Genomic DNA, 23,834 nt, shown 5'->3' on the forward strand with positions numbered 1-23,834 from the left:
CCCAAATCCTGTAATCAACAGGGTTCAGGTCTGGCCTGTTAAGGGGCCACAAGTCAAGTGAAAGGAAATCCGGAGTCATTCTCTGCAGCAGCTGGATGGTTTCACGAGCATGATGAGCAAGTGCCCTGTCTTACTGAAAAACGTAAACGTTGCCAGTGGTACGCTGAATGGCCAGTATCATTTGCTGTGATAATAAAATTTCACATTAATACTCGCTATTAACATTTGAACCTGGGTTGACAAAGAAAACTCCATGCATCTTATTGTGGACACTCTAGTGGAGACCATGACCAATTTACTGAATGCCGAGCAAGTATGCAGAAGATGATCGGCAGTAATAGTGCACTTCTTCACTGCAGTGTGGGTATAGAGTTGGTCATTCTGGGTGCTGATATGTGGCTACCACCCCCCCCCCCCCCCCCAAAAAAAAAAAAAAAGTTTTTCATCTGTATCCAAATGAAATCAATAGCATGTGGGGGAAACCTGTGAAGAATTGCTTGGACCATGTCATACGAGCAACACTGTTGTTCTGGTTTAGCTTTTGTCCTCATCTCTGTTTAAGATGCCGTAGGTCAAAGATTAGAGACCGACATATGCTGAGTTTTTTTTTTTCTTTTAACAGTTTTGGCCAAAACCGAACTGCCACCTAAACTGTCTGAAGGCTTTTCACTGAAATGGAAACTGCAGCTGAAACTCATCATCTGGTTTCAGCTGAAACCAAAATCTCAAGTTTTGGTTATGTGAATATGAACCATTGAGGGCTACTTGAGATTGTCAGAGCTTACGGTCTGCATCCCCAGGGGTGAATCTGCGTGGGGCCACAGGGGCCTGGGTCCCCGCAGATTTTAGCCTGGACCCCCCTACCACCGCTGATCTTTGCTGGCGGGGGACCCCAACCCCCGCCAGCCGAGGTCCTCTCTTCCGTTGCAGCAGGCTGCAAGTTGCAAAGCTTCCTGTTCTTCTGAGTCTGACGTCCTGCACGTACAACGTGCAGGAAGTCAGACTCAGAATTTGAAACTGAGTCTGACGTCCTGCGCGTTGTACGTGCAGGACGTCAGACTCAGAAGAACACGAAGCTTTGCAACTTGCAGCCTGCAACGGAAGGGAGAACCTCGGCTGACGGCTCATCTAAAATGGGCAGACAGCACCGGCAGGACAGCGTGGGGCTCCGCATGCAGCGCTCCCAGAGCCGCAGCAGCCTCTCCACCTCCTTTGAGGCGCTCGCTGGCTACTTCCCCTGCATGAACTCCTTGGAAGACGATGAAGGTGAGCGAAGCTGTTCTGCACCGCCTCCAGACGCTGACTCTATTTGTAGTACGGTTTTACCGGTTCTGCCTAAGAAATACCTAACATGATTGAAGTACAAATGGAATAATAAGAACAGCAACAAAGAAGTGATGGGATAGTGAGTCTGGCAATGGCGGGGGGGTCTGGCAATGGTGGTGGGGGGGGGGGGGGTCAGTGGTGCCGGGGGGGGGGGGGCTAAAATGTGCCCCCTCCCTCTGGCTCTGGCCCCCCTACCGCCGGAGTCCAGATACGCCTCTGTGCATCCCTCTACTAAAACCTATATTATCCAAGCCAGAATATAATTTAAATAATGAAAGACTTTTACCTCCACGCAAAACAGCCTCCACGTACAAGGCCCACAGCTAATGAAAGCAAAGTAAAAGCCACCGTGTTTTTATACTGCTGATGTCGTAACTTCACAGAGAGAGGCTAATTCCTAAGGTGCATATCATCCCACATTTACAGACTTAAATTCCTGCTAAAAAATGTATTTTTTAGCAAAAGCATTTATTTGGAGCACTGTATTTATGTATTTTGCCATTTAAATTATTGTGCAAAATCATAACTCTATTACTTGTAACCACAGTAAAAAAAAAAAAAAGTAGCGCCCCTCCCCCCCCCCGACTACCTTATACCACCAGGGATTGATGCTGTAGTTGTGGCAATCATTTTAAGGGCAGGAGTAACTGGGGATCGCTCCTGCCCCAACTACACCCCTAGACCACCAAAAATAATAAGATAAACAGGTGTTGCCCACCTGAGCCTAAGAGGAAAGGGGTAGGAAGGGAGACATGGGACAAAGCACAAATTTTCACTTTCAATGAAAACACGTGGAGGGGCATAATCTAACGCCCATCTCCATGGGCGTCTATCTCCGAGAACGGGTACGTGAAGGGGCGAGACAAACCGTATTTTCGAGAAAAATGGGCGTCCATCTTTTTTCCGATAATACAGTTTGTGCCAGCCAAATGCAATTGTATTTGTGCGGATTTGAGCTGGGCGGTATCATTTTTCAGCAATAATGGAAACCAAAGGCATCCAGCTCAAAAATGACCAAATCCAAGGCACTGGGTCGTGGGAGGGGCCAGGATTCGTAGTGCACTGGTCCCCCTGACATGCCAGGACACCAACCGGGCACCCTAGGGGGCACTTGTAACAATTAAAAAAACAAAGCAAACTACCTCTGAAGTCCATAGCTCCCTTCCCTTAGGTGCTGAGCCCCCCAAATCCCCCCCAAACCCACTCCCCACAACTCTACACCATTACCATAGCACTTATGGCTGAAGGGGGGCACCTAGATGTGGGTACAGTGGGTTTTGGGGGGCGGTTTGGAGCGCTCCCATTTACCACCACAAGTGTGACAGGTGGGGGGGGGATGGGCCTGGGTCCACCTGCCTGAAGTCCACTGCACCCACTAACAACTGCTCCAGGGACCTGCATACTGCTGTAATGGAGCAGGATAAGATATTTGAGGATGGCATACAGGCTGGAAAAAAAAGTTTTTAAAGTTGTTTTTTTTTGGGTGGGAGGGGGTTAGTGACCACTGGGGGAGTCAGGGGTGGTCATGTGGTCATTTAGGGCACTTTCTTGGGACTTGTTCATAAAAAAAAAAAAGGGTCCAAAAAAGTGACCCAAATTTGCACTAAAACGCCTTTCTTTTTTCGATTATCGGCTGAGGGATGCCCATCTCTCCTCGGCCGATAAACACGCCCCAGTCCCGCCTTCACCATGCCTCCAACACGCCCCCGTCAACTTTGGCCTTTTCCGCGACAGATTGCAGTTGAAGATGCCCAAAATCGGCTTTCGATTATACTGATTTGGGCGCCCACGGGAGAAAGACGCCCATCTCCCGATTTGGGTTGAAATATGGGCGTCTTTCTCTTTCGAAAATAATGCGGATGATCAATTTCAGCCAAAACAGAAAACATGACTCAAAATTAAAACATCTTTCAGCCAAACCTGCCCAAAAAATAATTTTAGGCATGTTCTGGTGCCATAACTGAAATTTGGTTAGCCTCTAGTTAAGATCACAATGGATGATTTGAAACACCATGTGAGAATTGTTGGTTGCCTGATTAATTTGACAAATGGACTTGTCAGTTTTAGGTGCATCCTCTTGATTCAGCATGGGCTCAACTGTTGTGATGTTTTCTTCAGTGCGAACTGAGCGGGCCCTGCCACTTCCTGACTTATGATCAGTTGAGCCTGTTTCTCGCAAATTCTTCAAAACATATTCTATGTTTACCCTCTTCCACCTCTTTTCTGAGAACTCTGGCAACAGTCTATGAGAACCATAACCTTTCTCTAGATACAAATCCTTCTGGCTGAAAAATGTGGTACCTGTTTATGTTTAAAGCAACATGGCTTCTGCGTGAAACATGATGACAATCACTAGGTGGCGGCAATGTCATTTAAGTGAGTTGTCAACATGCATGTAGGCTTATAGGAAATTTTATTCAGGATGATATATCTCAAATCTTATTAAAATTGGTCAAGTTTTGACAGTTATGCAGAAAACAAGCTTTGTTTTAGTTTTTGAAACCATGTAATTAATTTTAGATTTCCCTTTTCCAGGACATATAATGAGGCTATACTTATGTCATCGGTAGTCCTATGAGTGCTTAAAAGGGAAAAGGAAATGGGACTTGATATACCGCCTTTCAGAGGTTTTTGCAACTACATTCAAAGCGGTTTACATATATTCAGGTACTTATTTTGTACCAGGGGCAATGGAGGGTTAAGTGACTTGCCCAGAGTCACAAGGAGCTGCAGTGGGAATCGAACTCAGTTCCCCAGGATCAAAGTCCACTGCACTAACCACTAGGCTACTCCTGTGCAAATAGATAGTGGTGTGTTTTTCTTTGATGGAATTAAAACTATTTTTAAAACATTGCCATATCTATCATTAACATAAGCATACAGAGGGAGTATGTACGCTTATAGATACTGACCATATCCTATGATGAGTTTTATACACACATATAGTAACACATACATTTCTTTAACAGGAACAGGTCTCCCGACCCTATCCCACCCGCTGCTTTTTTTTCTTTTTATAACCATACTTAGTAGCACTTGTTATACTCTTGAGCATCTGGATATCAGAACAAATGTGAATGAAGTCTGACCTACTAGGATCGTGTTCTTACATAGCTCAGGTGCTGGACATTTACAACAAGACTAGTTTGTTAAATAGATAATTTCCAAACAAACAACCTGTGGGAGATCCATCTGCAAGTTTTAACTGAGAAGACGCCAAGCACTGAATCACAGGACAAATGCAAACGGTATTGTCTAAACTGTGAGAAGGTAGATATGGTTTGAGCATGTTTCCTGCTTGTCACCTGCTGCACTACCCTAAACAGCCCTATGGCTATTGGCTGTGCAGGATAAAAGGGGCTGCCCTAAGGTGAGAGCAACCAACAGAAGAACAAAAGAAGACCTCTAGCCTGACAATGCCTGCATGCTAGTGTCCAATGTATCAGCAGCAGGTGAAGTCCTAGCGTGCATTTATGAGCCATGTTTTCTGCTTGCCCTGTTTGAATATTCAGTAGTGATTTAAATGGCTAGGAGAGACTCCTGGCTCCCTGTCTGGGGGCTGACCACAAATTTTCAGTGGCATTTACCAGTTACTGTCTAAGCTGAATAGCTATTTTGTGGGCATTCTGGGGCAGAGTTGGCATTCAACCAGCTATGAAAACCACATAACATCCAGGCTTATCTTTATGTGGTTCACCATAGCTGGTTAAATGCTGAGTATTGTACATAACTGGCTATGTTCTTGCTGCCTCCGTGTACTAAAAAAAATTCAATGCCAGAGCCAGTACATGGCCCAGCATTGAATTTCTGGGGGTAACGCTGCAGCATACAGCAAACCACTGACCAGTGGCTGAATATCAGGGTCAGTGTCTCTTTAAAGTGTGTGTGCTGCTTGTGGGGTGGGGGAAGAGAAAGGAGTGAAATTGTCAGAGGAACTAGATGAAGCTAATTAGGGTGCCATTTCCTTAAACTTATAGGGGGCAGGTGTACTAAAGTTATGCTTCAGTGCTAAACTTTAGTTGCGCTCTGGAAAATACATCAGGTTTTTGAATGAAAATGCCCTGTAACATTTGCACTGGAATAAACACTTGAATCTTTTGCCAGCATCTGATCTAAATGAGGAGAAAGGAAGGTTTGCATCCCTTACCTGAGGAATAATACCAAGATTCAAACCTTTGGAATCAACCACAATTACTGTCAGAATGGTCTGAAGTGCCAAGGCCACAAAGGTGTTAACTCCAAACATTAAAGCATAACGTTCCATGCTCAGATTAACGGCAATCTGAAAACTAAGAATGACATGTTTAGTGCAAGGTTAGAAAATAAGGCCAACCAACAAATCAGAACTTTCCTTCATGTAGCTATGATGTCTGAATGTCCCTCCCCAACCCCGGTCACATTCCAGATACCTTGTTTCTAACATTTAGCCATTTACAAAGCATAACTTCCCAAGTATCATCAACACATTACACACGACCTTATTTTTTCCAACATGTTATCAATAAATAGCTACTAAACCCCTTTCCCCACTCCCTTAGCTCAAGCATCCATCATTCCACTCTTGACTCCATATACATCTGTAAATTTTTTTCTCTGTTGTAAGGAACTTCATATTTCTGATGTCCTGTCTTTGCCAACCACATAATCCTCTCAAGGATCTCTATCCTCTTCCAGCATGCAGCCAACATCAGTTTAGCAGCATTTAGAAAATATTTTGATTCCTGGTCTCCTTTTCAGTTTTGTTACTCAGTACAAAAGATGCGTGGGTTCCACAGTAAATCCAAACTATCCCCCAGACTTTAATTTTCTTGCACTGCCACCATGCTACCTTTCTCTCCGCATGCATCATCTGTCTGAGGCCCCTAGGTAAATATGCTTTAACCAAGAAGGTGTCAGGTATCATATTCATATGACTATATAGTTTTCTTGGATATGCACAGCCAGTGAGTTCTTGGGTAAAACCTCTTTCATTCACTGCCATAGATTTGGAGGTAACCTAAATTGAAAATCATTCTCACACTCTTCTGTGTGTGGTTTATCTGCATGTCATTTTAAAGGGAATGGTGTAAGCTGTGCTGAGATTAGTTTAAATACAAAGTTTTCCAGGTGTGCACACAATAAATAAGGTAAAATTATGTATCATACCTGATAATTTTCTTTCCATTAATCATAGCTGATCAATCCATAGACTGGTGGTTGTGTCCATCTACCAGCAGGTGGAGATAGAGAGCAAACTTTTGCCTCCCTATATGTGGTCATGTGCTGCCGGAAACTCCTCAGTATGTCGATATCAAAGCTCCATCCGCAGGACTCAGCACTTAGAGAATTACACCCACGAAGGGACACTCTGCCCAGCTCACCACCGCCGAAACGGGGGAGGGGAATTAACCCAGCTCATCCCCACACAAGTGGGGGAGGGGAATCCGTCCAGCTCATCCCCGCAGAGCGGGGGAGGGACACCACCCCGCCGATGCGGGGGGATCTGGCTTATACTGCAACCGCAACCGCGGGAGGACCTGACTGACCCTAACACCGCCAAAGCGGGAGGGGCACAAAGCTGCCCTACAGCCGCACGAAGCGGGAGGGAGCGCCGGCAGAATTTATGTCTCAATCTAGCCCCGTAAAACGGAGGGGAGAGGAATGCAGCAGCTCACTGTAACACAAACTCGTCTCAACTCTTGAAGAATCCAATTGAAAAAACTTGAACACGAAGTCCTCCTGAACAGTAACTGAAGACTAAACTTGAATCTGAAATGCAGCCAGAATATAAACAGTACAGATATCTGGGAGGGGCTATGGATTGATCAGCTATGATTAATGGAAAGAAAGTTATCAGGTATGATACATAATTTTACCTTCCATATCATCATGCTGATCAATCCATAGACTGGTGGGATGTACCGAAGCAGTACTCACCCAGGGCGGGACATTGAAATCCCTGACCGCAACACTGAAGCTCCAAACCGGGCCTCCGCCCGAGCAGCCACAGTCAAGCGGTAATGCCTGGAGAAAGTATGGGCCGAAGCCCAAGTTGCCGCCTTGCAAATCTCTTCCAAGGAGACGGACCCGGCCTCTGCTATCGAGGCCGCCTGAGCTCTAGTGGAGTGAGCCTTCAGCTGGATAGGCGGCACCTTCCCCGCGGCCACATAAGACGCTGCAATGGCTTCCTTGACCCATCTTGCCACTGTAGGCTTAGCAGCCTGCAGACCCTTACGAGGACCTGCAAACAGGACAAACAGATGATCCGATTTCCGGAAATCATTGGTCACTTCCAAGTATCTGATGATGACTCGTCTCACATCCAGATATTTGAGAGCAGAGTATTCCTCTGGGTAGTCCTCCCTACGAAAGGAAGGGAAACAGAGCTGCTGATTCACATGGAAGCGAGAAACAATCTTGGGCAGGAAGGAAGGCACTGTGCGAATAGTCACTCCTGCCTCAGTGAACTGCAGAAAGGGCTCTCGACATGAGAGCGCCTGGAGCTCGGAAACTCTTCTGGCTGAAGTGATAGCCACCAAAAAGACTGCTTTCAACGTCAGGTCTTTTAGAGATGCCCTCGACAAGGGTTCAAAAGGCGGCTTTCTGCAAGGCTCTTAGCACCAGGTTGAGATTCCACGCAGGCACCACTGAGTGCAGAGGAGGGCGCAGGTGATTAACTCCCTTGAGAAAACGCACCACATCTGGCTGCGAAGCCAGGGAAGCACCCTTCAGGTGGCCCCTGAAGCAAGCCAGAGCCGCTACCTGGACTTTAAGGGAACTGAGCGACAGGCCTTTCTCCAGACCTTCTTGCAGGAATGCCAACACTGAAGAAATTGGAGCAGTGAAGGGAGAAAGTGAGCCTGCTTCACACCACGCTGCAAAGGTACGCCAAACCCTGGTGTAAGCAGTAGAAGTAGAGCGCTTCCTCGCTCTCAGCATAGTGGCGATGACCTTATCTGAGAAGCCCTTCTTTCTCAGACGCTGCCGCTCAATAGCCAGGCCGTAAGACCAAAGGGGGAGGGATCCTCCATCACCACGGGACCCTGATGTAACAGGCCCTGCTCCACTGGCAGCCGCAGAGGATCGTCGACTGAGAGCCTGATCAAGTCCGCATACCAGGGACGTCTGGGCCAATCCGGACCCACCAGGATTATCCGGCCCGGATGCTTTGCCACCCGGTCTAGCACCATGCCCAACATGGGCCAGGGCGGGAACACATAGAGAAGCTCTTGTGTCGGCCACTGTTGGAGAAGAGCATCTACTCCCAGGGATCGAGGGTCCCGTCCTCTGCTGAAAAAGCGCGGCACTTGGCAATTGGCCGATGACGCCATCAGATCTAGGCTCGGCTGGCCCCAGCGCTTCGTGATGCCAAAGAACGCCTGAGCAGATAGCTGCCACTCTCCGGGCTCCAAGGTATGGCGACTGAGAAAGTCCGCCTTGACATTCATGACTTCGGCAATGTGGGCCGCTGACAGCTGTTCCAGGTTCGCTTCCGCCCACTGGCATAGATTCATGGCCTCCTTGGCTAGAGGGGCGTTCTTGGTACCTCCCTGGCGGTTGACATAGGCCACAGCCGTGGCATTGTCCGACAGGACCCGTACTGGCTTCAACGCCAGTACCGGGATGAACTCCAAAAGCGCCAACCGAATGGCTCTGAGTTACCCACCCACCCCTAGAGTGACATGTCTTATATAACCTCCCTATCAACCCACTCATTACTTTACCTCACCCATTTCTATTCTTCTATCACCTTCTCCCACTACTCCAACCAGAGTTACACCTAATCACACTGACCACCCTTCAACATCTTCTGTCCTTCTGTGACTGTTCTCTTGTGCTTGACTGCTTAAATATTTTAAATTTAAATGCTTTACTTTTTGTCTATTAGATTGTAAGCTCTTTGAGCAGGGACTGTCTTTCTTCTGTGTTTGTACAGCGCTGCGTACACTTTGTAGCGCTCTAGAAATGTTAAATAGTAGTAGTAGTAGTAGTTCCAGGAGGTTGATAGACCACTTTGCCTCTGCAGGAGACCAGAGCCCCTGCGCTGTCCTTCCCAAGCAGTGGGCTCCCCAGCCCGACAAAGAGGCGTCCGTCGTGACGACAATCCACTCCGGGGTCACCAGAGGCATTCCTGCAGACAACTTGTCTGTCTGCATCCACCAGCTCAGCGCCTTGCGCACTGCTGGGTCCAAGGGAAGGCGCACAGCATAATCCTCCGACATCGGAGTCCAGCGCTGCAGCAGAGAGTGCTGTAGTGGTCTCATATGAGCCCTGGCCCAGGGCACTACTTCCATCGTGGCCGTCATAGAGCCCAACAGCTGCACATAGTCCCAAGCCCGAAGAGGAGAGGCTACTAGGAACTGGTCCACCTGAGCCTGAAGCTTGACAATCCGATTGTCTGGCAGGAACACTCTGCCCACTTGGGTGTCGAATCGAACTCCCAGATACTCCAGGGACTGAGTCGGGCGCAGCTGGCTCTTCTCCCAGTTGATGATCCACCCCAGGGAGCTCAAAAGAGCAACCACCCGGTCCACAGCTTTGCCGCACTCTGCATAAGAGGGGGCTCGGATCAACCAGTCGTCCAGATAAGGATGGACTTGTACTCCTTCCTTTCGCAGGAAGGCCGCGATGACCACCATTACTTTGGAGAAGGTCCGCGGAGCAGTAGCCAACCCGAAAGGGAGGGCTCTGAACTGGAAGTGTCGGCCCAGGACTGCAAAACGCAGAAAGCGTTGATGAGGAGGCCAGATGGGAATGTGCAGGTACGCTTCCTTGATGTCCAAGGAAGCCAAGAACTCTCCTGCCTTCACTGCCGCTATAACAGAGCGGAGAGTCTCCATGCGAAACTGCCGCACTTTCAAGGCCCGATTGACCCCTTTGAGGTCGAGGATAGGCCGGACAGAACCTCCTTTCTTTGGTACCACAAAGTAAATGGAGTAACGTCCCTTGCCAATCTGACTTTCTGGCACCGGAACGACCGCACCCAGGCGTATCAGGTTGTCCAAGGTCTGCTGCACTGCCACAGCTTTGACCGGAGACTTGCAGGGGGAGAGTACAAACCCGTCTCTTAAGGGTCGGCAGAACTCTAACTTGTAGCCGTCTCTGATGACTTCCAGCACCCAAGCGTCTGAAGTTACTCTGGTACACTCGCCCAGAAACGAGGACAGGCGTCCTCCAATCTGCACTGGGCCATGGACCAGGACCCCGTCATTGGGTACGAGACCCTGGGGGAGGACCGGAGGGCGTACCTCTGGGACGGCGGTCTCTGCGAAAGGAATGCTGCTTGGGGGAGAAGTTCCTTTTGAAGGAAGAGGGGGCAGAGGAGCCCGACTTGCCCGGGCGGTACCGACGGGCTTCCTGAAACCGTCCTCTGGAGATACCTGGGCGAGCACTGGCCCGAGCCCTGACCTCTGGTAACCTCTTGCCCTTAGACGTGCCGAGATCGGTCACGATTTTGTCCAGCTCGACCCCAAAGAGCAGCTTGCCTTTAAAAGGCAACTTAGCCAGGCGGGACTTAGAGGCGTGGTCCGCAGACCAATGTTTCAGCCAAAGCCAGCACCGCGCAGAGACTGTCTGAGCCATGCCTTTAGCCGAGGCTCTCAAGACATCATACAGTAAGTCTGCCAAATAAGCCAAGCCCGATTCCAGGGCCGGACAGTCAGCCCTCAAGGAAGGATCCGAGGGGGAAGCCCGCTGCACAATCGTCAGGCACGCCCTGGCCACGTAGGAGCCACAAACTGAGGCCTGCAAACTTAAGGCAGCCGCCTCGAAGGACGACCTTAAGGCCGCCTCCAATCTTCTGTCTTGGGCGTCCTTTAGGGCCGTGCCACCTTCCACCGGCAACGCCGTTTTCTTAGTCACCGCAGTGATTAAAGAATCCACGGTAGACCAAAGAAAGGCCTCACGTTCACCTTCAGGCAAAGGATAGAGGCGGGATATAGCCCTAGCCACTTTGAGGCTCACTTCCGGGACATCCCATTGAGCCGAAATTAAGGTGTGCATGGCATCATGCATGTGGAAGGTTCTAGGCGGGCGCTTCGTCCCCAGCATAATGGCGGAGCCAACAGGGGCTGAGGGAGAGACGTCCTCCGGAGAGGAAATCTTTAAAATGCTCATGGCCTGCATTAACAGGTTGGGCAAATCCTCTGAGCGAAAGATCCGTGCTGCAGAGGGGTCATCCGCTCCATCCGAGCGGGAATCCGTCTCCTCCAAGGAATCCCCAAAGGACCGTTGGGAGAACTCAGATACACTGCCCTCATCTACATCAGAGGAAACATCGTCCTCTAAGGCCTGGGAATCCACCCGAGGGCGTTTACTTCCGGGGGCCTCAACCCCTTTATCGGATAAAGGAGAAGGGGCAGCGTTCTGCATAAGGAAGGCCTGATGCAGCAGCAAAATAAACTCGGGGGAGAAACCCCCCATACTGTGTACTTCAGCAGTCTGGGCCACAGCCCTAGACGCACCCTCAACCGGCGCTCGCAAGAGCGGGGGAGAAACATACTGCGCATCCAAGATGGCGTCCGGCGTGACACTCCGCGAAGGAGCCGCGCGGGAAGAACGGCGCTTAACTTTAGCCGCTTTTTTGCCGTCGCCCAAATCAAGGGCGTCCATGGCATGAACGTCTCCCAGCTCAAGGGCGGCCCAAGAAGAAGCCGTCCGAGCAGAGTGGCCAGCCAAGATGGCAGAGGCGAGCAGCGGGGGATGGGCGTTTATGGCGGGGAAAAACCGCCGCACCGGAGGAAGACCCGGGACACTGACCGGCCTCCGAACTGACACCCAACAAGGGCGAATCAGACTTTAATACCCCCGCATCCCCGTAGGAGCGCACACGCGGTCCGGGGAGCGATTCTTCGCGCCCTCGCCCTCCGACGCCATAGGCCACGTGGAGATCAATCGGTGAACCCCCTGCCCGCTGTAAAAAAGGTAAAAATTACCTGCTTCACGCTCCGAGCTGTAACGACCTGGTGTCCCAGTGAGTAGCTGCAATAAACGTTTAAATAAACGTCGAAATAAACGCCTTTAAGGACGTCCAAAATTTTTTTTTTTTTTTTTAACGGAGCCAGCGGGAGGGGGGAGAAAAGGAGGGACCTGGCGCCACCAGGTTTGCACTTGCTCAAGAAGAGCCCTCAACCCCAGGCACTCAACAAAACCTAAAAATTAGGCTTGGAGGCCTAGCCAGAGCTGCTGCTGTGTGTGACCACCACCTGCTGAGATAGAGAACATACTGGGGAGTTTCCGGCAGCACATGACCACATATAGGGAGGCAAAAGTTTGCTCTCTATCTCCACCTGCTGGTAGATGGACACAACCACCAGTCTATGGATTGATCAGCATGATGATATGGAAGTAGGTCCATTCCCCTTACTAGTGAGAGATGTATGATGACTTCATACCTGAAACTTAAATGGATAGCATGATCGAGAGTATGATGACTGAATGTGCATTCCTAAATTCATCTGTTTAAGCTAGAATCACTATTTCTATGGTTGCACTAAGGGCCCCATTTACTAAGCCGTGCTAGAGGTGCGCTAGAATTTTTACCATATGCCATTAGCATTCACTAACTGTATAGATGACCATAATATTCCTATGGGCGTCTACATGGTTAGTGTGCACTAAAAACGCTAGCACACCTTAGTAAACAAGGTCCTAAATGGATACGTTATCTGGTTAACTATATAACTTTGTAACATACTCTGAAGACTGTACCTTGCCATAACCACATCAGTCCTGTGTGAATTTTGATACCTTTGTTTTTTGGTTATATTATTGCCATTCAACAAATTTCAGTAAAATTTCTTTAGTTTTGGAACATTATTTGTAAGTTTGTTTTATTTTAGTTGTCTAAGTGCTTTGAAAATATGCCTTTTTACAGCCCAATTAGTAGGCTTTCTGAGCAGTTAAAAATACATTATAAAAACATTAGAGCCTTCGGGACCTATTAGAAATACAGCTTTGTTTATATATGTAAGCTGCATTGAGCCTGCTTTTAGTGGGAAAGTGCGGGATACAAATGTAATAAATACAAATAAAAAATGCCCAATAGGAAAGGGAAAAAAAGTGTGGACAGTATGTTGTCCTTTATGGTACCTATTTCATGACCCTATAAGCTCTGCACCCATTGCTTGTCACCACTGGCTAACCCCTACACCACAAAAAATATGCCCCTAAAATACAGAAGAGGAAAGGGGGAAGGGGGTTTACATGTCTAGGAGGTATGTTAATGACTGGCATTCTGTATGGAATACTGCATGTGTGTGACAACCGGTTAGCATGTCTTTTTATATAATACAATACAATGGTGTCACTTGTCTTTCAAATAAAAATAGGAAAAATAAAAAGGAGAAAGAAAACAAAATCCTCACGGGTAGGCAGACACCAAACAAATAGGATGTTCAATATTCAAGGACCTTTATTATAACAACACACTGAAGAACCAGACACGGCCATGTTTCATCATGTGCCTCAGGGGTCAGCAAACCTGTTAAGCCAATGTTGGTAAAAAAGGAAACTTGACTCCAAAGATTACAAAGTTCTATGCTGTACAAATCACATTGCCCATTTGAATCAGCTGCTACTGACACTGTGCAAAAATTACTCCGGAAAACCAGTGATATAATTCACTTTCCTCCCAGACTCTGGCTGAGTTTTCATGATAAGGTTCACAAGATTAAACTTGAATTCTCAACCAGGTCACCTCCACCTCTCCTTCCCTTAGTCCATTCTCTCAACCCTCCAACCCCTGCCTCCTTTTCTTCCTTTTCTGAAATCACTGAAGAGGAAACTACACATCTTATTTCCTCCTCGAAACTAACTACCTGTTCCTCTGATCCTATTCCCACCCATCTATGTAACACTATCTCTCCTACTGTCATCCCTTTTATCTGTCATATCCTCAATCTTTCACTGTCCACTGCGACTGTTCCTGATCCCTTCAAACATGCCGTAGTCACACCACTCCTTAAAAAACCTTCATTGGACCCTACCTGTCCTTCCAACTATCGCCCCATCTCCCTCCTCCCTTTCCTATCCAAGATACTTGAACGTGCTGTTCACCGCCGTTGCCTTGACTTTCTTTCATCTCAAGCTATTCTTGATCCACTTCAATCTGGCTTTTGCCCCCTTTATTCAACTGAAACAGCGCTTGCTAAAGTCTCCAATGATCTGTTCCTGGTCAGATCCAAAGGTCTCTATTCTATACTCATCCTTCTCAATCTATCTGCTGCTTTTGACACTGTTGATCACAGCTTACTCCTTGATACGCTGTCCTCACTTGGATTTCAGGGCTCTGTTCTTTCCTGGTTTTCTTCTTATCTCTCCCAGCGTACCTTTAGTGTATACTCTACTGGATCCTCCTCTACTTCTATCCCACTGTCAGTTGGTGTACCTCAGGGATCTGTCCTGGGACCTCTTCTTTTCTCCATCTATACTTCTTCTCTTGGTACTCTGATCTCATCCCATGGTTTTCAGTATCATCTTTACGCTGATGACTCCCAGATCTACCTTTCCACACCAGAAATCTCAGCAGGAATCCAGGCCAAAGTATCAGCCTGCCTGTCTGATATTGCCGCCTGGATGTCTCAGCGCCATCTGAAACTAAACATGACCAAGACTGAGCTTCTCATCTTTCCCCCTAACCAACCTCTCCTCCTTCTCAATTCTCTATTTCTGTGGATAACACTCTCATCCTTCCTGTCTCATCAGCTCGTAACCTTGAGGTCATCTTCGACTCCTCCCTCTCTTTCTCTGCACATATTCAACAGACTGCTAAAACCTGTTGTTTCTCTCTCTATAATATCAGCAAAATTTGCCCTTTCCTTTCTAAGCACACTACCAGAACCCTCATCCACACTCTTATCACCTCTCGCTTTGACTATTGCAACTTGCTTCTTACAGATCTCCCACTTAGCCATCTCTCTCCTCTTCAATCTGTTCAAAATTCTGCTGCACGACTAATATTCCGACAATGTCGTTATGCTCATATTAGCCCTCTCCTCAAGTCACTTCACTAGTTTCCTATCCGTTTCCGCATACAGTTCAAACTCCTCTTATTGACCTATAAGTGCATTCACACTGCAGCTCCTCAGTACCTCTCCACTCTCATCTCTCCCTACATTCCTCCCTGGGAACTCCGTTCACTGGGTAAATCTCTCTTATCTACACCCTTCTCCTCCACTGCTAACTCCAGACTCCGTTTCTTTTATCTTGCTGCACCATATACCTGGAATAGACTTCCTGAGCCAGTACGTCAAGCTCCAACTCTGGCCGTCTTCAAATCTAAGCTAAAAGCCCACCTTTTTGATGCTGCTTTTAACTCCTAACTCTTATTCACTTTATTCAGAACCCTTATTTTATCATCCTCACTTTAATATTCCCTTATCTCTTGTTTGTTCTGTCTGTCCTAATTAGATTGTAAGCTCTGTCGAGAAGAGACTGTTTCTTCATGTTCAAGTGTACAGCGCTGCGTACGTCTAGTAGCGCTTTAGAAATGATAAGTAGTAGTAGTTATGCCAGCAAATCTAGACAGACATGGGAGCTAATTTTCAAAGCACTTAGACATACAAAGTCCTTTGAAAATACACCTTCACGTGACCTTATGGTAGAAGTTTCTGGAATATCATCTAGAGCTGTGGAACTTTCACAAGCAACTGTGATAGTGATTTTTACTAATTGCGCTGATAGAACTTTAGACAATTAGCTTACACCACTTTTGAGGTAATAAAGACTAGATTTAGTGGATTAGCTTTGTTTTCCTCTTTTTTTGCTCCTTCACTACTACTACTACGCATTTCACTCCTGACTTTTGGATTTACATTCATTCATGAGGTTTGAAGTTTCTCCTTTGTTTGTTCCTAAATGCTAAGCAGCACATTTTATTCTCACAGACATCGGAGTGTCGACACTTAGATTTGTGTTGCTTAGTTGTCTCCACTGATGTTTTAGATATTGATGATTGTAAAATGTTTGCTCCTGCCTCCTCTACTCAATAAACATATGTGCAATCTTGCATATATTTTAGAAAAGGATATTGTACTGGAACTTGACATGTTTTGACTTGGACATTTCAATTCTTATACTGTAGCTAAAATGGGGCTATTGGAATTAGAATTACATGATTAGAAGGGGAAAGCTTTATTATTATTATTATTTAGATTTTGTTATATTAAATAAAATCCTGTTTTTGGGAAAGAGAAGGAGGGCTTGATGATGATACAAATATTTTGGTTGCCAAGCAGCTAGAAGGGATAATAAAGGCCACCTTCCAAAATTGCAGGCCTGTCTAGTATAGATGTGATAGTGTTTTGAGATACATTTGTGAATTATGTACAGGCTGTAGTGACTGGTAAGGATATAATTTATTGTGTATAAATGTGATTTTCTGGAAAGGTTTCTGCAGAATGTATAAATGTGGGGGAAATTGTTTAAGGGAAAGTGTTCTGATAAAAAATGGTAAGATTTTTCCCTTTTCAGTACATCTTTCTGCATCTCCTCCTTTCTTTTCATAGGCACAAAATAGGAGTGGAAGCTTGAATCTTTAGGCGCACAAATCAGTACTGATAACTGATAAGGTACTTACGTTGCTATTGTTATAAGGAGCATGTAAGATGCCTTGAAAATCAGGTATCCTGCATAACACACCCAGATGTTCCGTGTAAAGTCCATAAGAATCAAAGCACCAGCATCCAGTGCTGAAAATATTCCCAGAGCCAATTCTCCAGCCAGATCCCAGTTTATTTTCACATAACCTACAGCAAATGATGCCACTGCCCCTTAGAAGAAAGAGGAAAAGTTATAAGTATATGCAACTTTTTCTTTCATAATTGCTTTTTGCTAAGGAATGTCCTAATTACCGGTTTGCTGGCTAGTGACGTGATGTGATGTGCATGTGGCTGTGTTTGTGTTGGAGGAAGTAAAGTGTACAGTGCAAACACTATTAAACATGAAATAGTGTTACATGATGTACACAGAGCTATGCAGATACATATGCAGTAAGTGAAAGTCCCTTCTCCGTAGAATTTACAGTCTAGTGAAGTTTGAGAGTATACATCTGAATTCTAATTTTCTGTTCCCCAATAATCTACGCAAGTATCAACTTTTACATACTACAGTCTCAGTCTACAAATGTCATTTACAAATATCAGTATAAAGGAAACCAACTGCCAAATGCAATACTTAGGTAAAAGTACAGTAAAGAACACATTAAAAAATGTACTTAAGTGAAAGTAAAAAAGTTATTGCCTAATATAATACTTTTTGAGTAAAACGTAAAAGTACTAGAACTACAATGAATGGAACTAATGTAGAGGTAAAAATTAAATAAAAGGTAAAAGAACAGTAAAGAACGCGCTTAAAAAAATTTACTTCAGTGAAAATAAAAATGTTATTGCCTAATATAATACTTTTTGAGTAAAATGTAAAAGTACTATAACTACAATGAATGGAACTATGTTAACATTTTTATTCCAACAACTTTATTGCTCTACATTTCAATCCACTTTGCTGTTAGGAAAATTAAATGTTAAAAATGACTGTCATTCATGCTTGTGCCAGCACAGCTAAAAAGTTGTTCAACAGCAAAGTGGATTGAAATGTAGAGCAATAAAGCTGTTGGGATAAAAATGTTAACATAGTTCCATTCATTGTAGTTATACATTTTACTCAAAAAGTATTATATTAGGCAATAACTTTTTTAATTTCACTGAAGTAAATTTTTTAAAATGCGTTCTTTCCTGTTCTTTTACCTTTTATTTAATTTTTACCTCTACATTTAATTTTTTAAACTTTTACTTTAAGTACTTTCACCAAGTACTTAGATGACTAAACAAAAAGTCAACAGTAGCCCACTCTGATCCCCCCCGCCATATTTACCTTTTTTAAAAAATTGCTATTCCTGCTGGATGTGCTGGCAGATACTCATGCACTCCTGAACATTATAGTACATTACAAAAGGCTCTGTATTTGGAAAGCCTTTTATAAGATATCAGGGGAATTGTAAATGACCTGACCTGGACATCTCAATTCCCATCTCAATGTTCTACGTAAAATGGGACTTTTTTTATATTTCATGAAGTGCACCATTTCAATCTTGTTTTCTTTAACAGGAAGAGTGTTGCTAGTATCAAAGGGTATATTTTTAAATATTCCTTTTTCAGAAGAACATAGTAGATAATAAAGAAAATGACCAGCTGATCCATCCAATATGCCTAGTGATTCCTGTTCTCACCGCTCAAGGTACACCCCAGCCACCACCCTGCTGGCAGAATATCACTCCTTATGCAAGACAGTTTTTGCCATCTTTCTCCAGAGAACTCTACTTTCTGGGTAGCTCAGCATGCAAACTATACCTTTCAGTTCACAACCAACATATCCCCACTCTCCCTTCCAGCCAAAAGGTCCTACAATAATTCAAACATCTTCCTACACCAGTGTACCTATTATTCCAAGGTCCAGTCTGCTTACCTACAAAGGTTGATACGGCTTCAACTCCTCCATTGTATACTGTTGAGTTTTGAGAAGGCTCTATGTGATCCCATAATACCTGGACATAATTCACAACCTGATTATAGCCAGCAGTGGCTAACGCCCACCACAGTGACCAATAAAGGAGTTGCTTAGTAGAATAGCATTCTTTTAAGTCTTTGCACAGCTGGAGAAGCACTTTAAAGAAATGCTTACCATCTTCATTTTGGTCCAAACTACTTTCAGGCACTTTCCCTACATTATCTGGGTAATTTGGTGTTCCATTATTGTTGGATGGCAGTGCTGACACATCTGTACCAGCTTTTGCTGCCTTACGATGAAAGAACATACTTCTCTTTGGCATGGGTAGAAAAAACGAGGAGATAAATGCCACAGCCACTGAAGACAAACTGATAGCATTTAAGTAAAAATAGGAGATGCCAGCAAAAGAAACAAGAAGTTGCCCGAGCACTGATCCAACAGTGAATCCAACTAGAGTGATGCTTCTGCAATAACTAGTCACTCTTTGATAATGATCAGAACTAACAACACTGTAAATGTAGGCATAATATGCAACATCAGTGGCTGTGACCATGCCGTAGAAAAACTCCAGTATCTGCATTGCAGGCACTCCTTGGGCAAACAGCAGCAGCAGCCATGAAATGATGTAGCTGAGTCCTTGTAATATAATAACTGGTTTATACCGGAAGTAGTCTGTGAGCAAGAAAACAGGAAACAGGATCACCAAATATGAGTATGTCCAGACCGGAAACACTTTATTTGTAACCTGAAAAATAAAACAGATATCCATTAAATAAAGTCAGGGCAGATATTGCAAATGGGTGTCAGAATGAAACTGTAAATGTGTTTCTAAGCATGTAAACCCACCCTACATTATCCTAGGGATAAAGAAGCCAGCTGAGATTTGATGAAGACCTTTCTCAAACTGGAGTTGGGGGTGATCATCTCTCTCTCTCTCTCTCTGAGAATGTTCTGAGCCCATCTGACCCAAGTCACCAACATTTGTCTTGGTTGCAGTTTTAGTGGAATTTTTGACCCATTTCATTAAGGTGATACATACAGCAGGTGACTATGATTTGGGCTTCCACTTCTGATTGTTGTGGGCTAGGTGCAAAGGGTAGCTTAAACTACAAATGATTGCCAGTTCTATGGCTTGGATTGTAGAACTATGCATTTTGGCTTAGACGTGATGTAGTTGAAGATGGCTGCCATTCCAGTAGTAACTGTCATCAATAAATGAACAGCACTGAGGGAAGGAGGTGCCCTTCCGGTCATTATGCCAGTGGTTCCTTGAGCCACTAAGAAGAAAACAGACCAAGAAAAATAGCAAATAGTTTTATCGCCCTTGCTGGAAATGTGAACTCTGCTTAAAAAATCTGAGTCCAGTAGAGGAAAATATACAAATTCCAACCCATTTGAGATCAAAGACCTGATCCACAAGTGCTGCATCAATATCCAGGTAACTCTTGTACTGACACAATGGACAGAAGACTGGGAACAATCATAATTTTTCACGTTCAACCAACTATAAGAGAGAGGTATAACCAGCAGAATAAAGATGACGACACCATTCTAAGGTTGTTGATGAGACCTCTCTTGAAGTACTATGTTCACTTATGGAGGCCTTACCTCTGGAAAGAGACAGTGATGCCTGTCCAGAGAAAAATCAATAAAACAGTGACTTAGCCAGGGCTAATGTTTTTGATGGGGCCTGAGGATAACATGAGTGGGCACTAGGCATTGCAGATGTTGATAGCAACTACAGTTTCTCCACTGCTGCTGACCAGTAAACCCCCTCATTTGTACAGATGTTGATACTCCTGGTCACCCTCCAGGATGCTGTTCAGTTTCAAACCAGAGCTAACATCGGCATGTCATTGTGTACTCTGCATACAGATACAGCATATAATAAATCTGGGACCTTGCTGAGTACTTTGCAGTGTTCTCTAGACAAGTATGTGAGAGGAAGGGATATGGGGGGCATAAGTTTAGAAAGTCATTTTCATGTGTGTATGCTGATATATGCATGTATAATGCTTTTTATAAAGTTATGCTGCACACACAAGTACATGTAATTGCAAGATTACATGTATTTGTATTCGTGTTTGCTATGGGTGTGTTCTGGTGTGGAGTTTAGGCAGAGCGTGGATGGAGGCACAACACACACAAGTACTTTAGAAAATATGTATGATCAAGCATGCTGTATCACCTATATTTACACCTGCATTTGAACAGGTGTATGGGTGCATTTATTTCTGAAGGATTTGTGCTAGTATTTTATAAAGGCACAGGTGTCTTTATAAAATAGACTGCAAATAAGCATATTTTTGCCCTCTCAGTCTAGGTGTCTTTATAAAAATTACCCTCACAATTGGCATTTTGGATGTTTCATCCTACAATTGAGAGGCATTGCACACTATCAGAGTGAAGGCATCAAAATATGCTATTTTTATCTTTAGGTGATAACCAACCTAAATTTAAGAAGATTAATTTGATTTTTCCTTCTCTTATCTCTCCTTTTTACAGAAAACACCCTAATTAGATTCTAAGAACCAGATGCAAATATATGTATCTGATTTTAGGATTAAATAATTTCTTACTTGGAAAGAGAATTCTAAATTTCAAGTTAAATCTAATAAAATCTCATCTGACCTCAAAGCAAAATCTAGGATATTAAAGAAAAGTTTGGATTTCCCAATAATTTACACATACACAGAGCTACAGAAAACCAAGCTGAATCTGCATTTTTCTGTTTTAATTTTTATAAAAATATAAATTTGCTTAAAACCGTTCTGTTTTTAAGTTTTGAACCTGGATGTTTTATAAACTGAATAAGACCAGCCTAGGGGTAAAGTGGTAATGCTGTGCAATGCCACGGAGGAACCAGGGTGATTTCTGAGCCTGCTGACTCCTGAACCAACTGGGGTTGGTGTACTGCAAAGGCCACATTCCTAGTCCATGGGGGTGAAATATAATTGAAAATACCAAGAGTATTGTATCATTTCATATCGATCATCTGAAATGACACATTTTTGTTTCATTTCTCTATGTGTTTTCTAGTGGCATAGCCACGGGGAGCCTTGGGGGCCTGGCCCCTCTCAATTTGGGTTCAAGCCCCCAAAGTCTGCTGGTTTGGCTGCATGCCTGCCCAGATTCCCCCTCCCATGTGTATGCTATTTTTTAATGAAATTGAGTATGCACGAGCTTGCACATGCTCAGTTTCACTAAAACCCAGCAAGTGTGCCAGAGCAGGAAATCAGGGCAGACAGCACATCACCGAATAATCACCACAGAAGTCTTCTGATGCCGGGGCTTGGGTACCCCCGCCAGCTCAGGTATTTGCTGGGGGGGGGGGGGGGGGGGCGAAAACAGTGGGAAGGAGGAACACAACGACCCCCCCCCCCCCCATAATCGAGGTCTGGCTATACAGCTGGTGTTTTCACATACCAAATTCTTTTAACGCATGCTAAATGTAGAGGTCCTTTTACAAAGCTGCTGTAAGAATTGGCATTAGCATGCCTTTATGCAGGTCTTTCCCATGTGCTAAAGCCATTTCTACTGTGGCTGTAAAAAAATCCTTATTTTGGTGCTTTGTCATACGGACTACAGCAATGGTACATTAGCAGGGTGTAAGGGCTTTGCTTTGAGAAAACTAAAGACTGTCCAAAATACAGCAGCGAGACTTGTCTTCAATAAAGCCCGGTTCGATAGCGCAAAGCCTCTTCTTGCTAAACTTCACTGGCTTCCGATCAAGGAGTGCATTGAATTCAAGGTTTGCACTGTGGTTCACAAAATCATCAACGGGGACGTCCCAAGTTACATGTTGAATATGATTGACTTGCCAGCCAGAAATGCTGACCTGTCCTCGAGATTATATCTCACCCTGCACTACCCCAGCTGGAAAGGCTGTAAGCATGGATCTATTCAGGCGTCAAGCTTTCCCTTCCTCAGTGCGCAACTGTGGAATGCACTTCCTCGAGACATAACCAGTCTGAGAGACTACCTTACCTTTCGCAAGGCACTAAAAACGCATCTGTTTATCAAAGCATTTTCACTGGGAACAGTGTAGGACTATAGCCTCTGCCAGCTGGCATACGTGGAACCTGTTTAGTCCAATTCTTTTGTACTATTATATGTACAGTATCCTTTCTTTCTTGCCCTTCTACTCTATTATTCTCATATGTATCCGATATCACCCGGAGTTCTCTCTCTCCGGTTTATGTAAGCCACATTGAGCCTGCATGTTTGTGGGGATAATGTGGGGGTATAAATAAATAAATACATTTCCTATTCATTTATGGCCATGCACTGTTACCATTAATGCACAACCATTAAAAAAAAATTAACGTGAGCACTTACTGCCACCTATTTAGGAGCTTTAACTGTGTGCTAACCAGTTAGCATGCAGTAATGTAGATGCGCTAATTGTTTAGCATAGGAACACCCATTCACAAAAAATTACTAAAAAAAGTATCACATAGCATGCGCACGTGCCAAAACTAACAGGGCGCTTTAGCATGTCCTGTATTAGGCATGCGTTAGCACCCAGCACAGCTTATTAAAAGGACCCCTTCGAGTCTGCTAAAACAAGATGAAAAATGTGCACAACAGCGGCAGCTAGTGGTCAGACTCAGGATGCATGCATATTATGTTTCTGAAGAAGACACCTGGCCCCTGGCTGAAGACTGCAATGCTTGGGTTAGATGGGGTAGGCTGTTATATAATGTGAAAATCTTGTCAAATGAAGGTTTGTGCCTGCATAGCATAGTAGAGGTCTGATAGCTTTAGAGGCCCAAAGAAGTAAGAGAGGATTGCTGGGCAAAAAAATAAATAAATACAAAGGAAAAAAATTAAAAACTGAAAGTTTAATGACCTAAAAGTAGTGTAAACTGCCCTTTCTAGTAGGTCATAATGGGTCTCACTGGCTAGCTCCTGTGCTTAACGAATTCACAAATTCCTTAATAAGGGTTAGTATCTGTGCAATGCACCTCTGTCAAGGCATGAAACAATGCTCAAAACTGAAGTTGCTTTAAATCCACATAGCCTGA

At 44.8% G+C, this 23,834-nt stretch overlaps 1 protein-coding gene across 9 annotated transcripts in view; it reads right to left on the reverse strand.

Annotated features, from left to right (window-relative positions):
• SLC19A3 (solute carrier family 19 member 3) overlaps positions 1–23,834 on the reverse strand; it is a 68,981-nt gene that overhangs the window by 10,472 nt on the left and 34,675 nt on the right. For all 9 annotated transcript variants that reach the window (XM_030216881.1, XM_030216879.1, XM_030216880.1 and 6 more), the window contains 3 exons: positions 18,766–19,552; positions 16,883–17,075; positions 5,474–5,615 (listed from right to left, as the gene is read on the reverse strand). In XM_030216881.1, coding sequence (XP_030072741.1) covers positions 5,474–5,615; positions 16,883–17,075; positions 18,766–19,552 — 1,122 coding nt within the window. The remainder of the gene's footprint in view (positions 1–5,473; positions 5,616–16,882; positions 17,076–18,765; positions 19,553–23,834) is intronic.

Source organism: Microcaecilia unicolor, chromosome 10 (genome assembly GCF_901765095.1).
Source record: "Microcaecilia unicolor chromosome 10, aMicUni1.1, whole genome shotgun sequence".
NCBI classification, from domain to species: domain Eukaryota; kingdom Metazoa; phylum Chordata; class Amphibia; order Gymnophiona; family Siphonopidae; genus Microcaecilia; species Microcaecilia unicolor.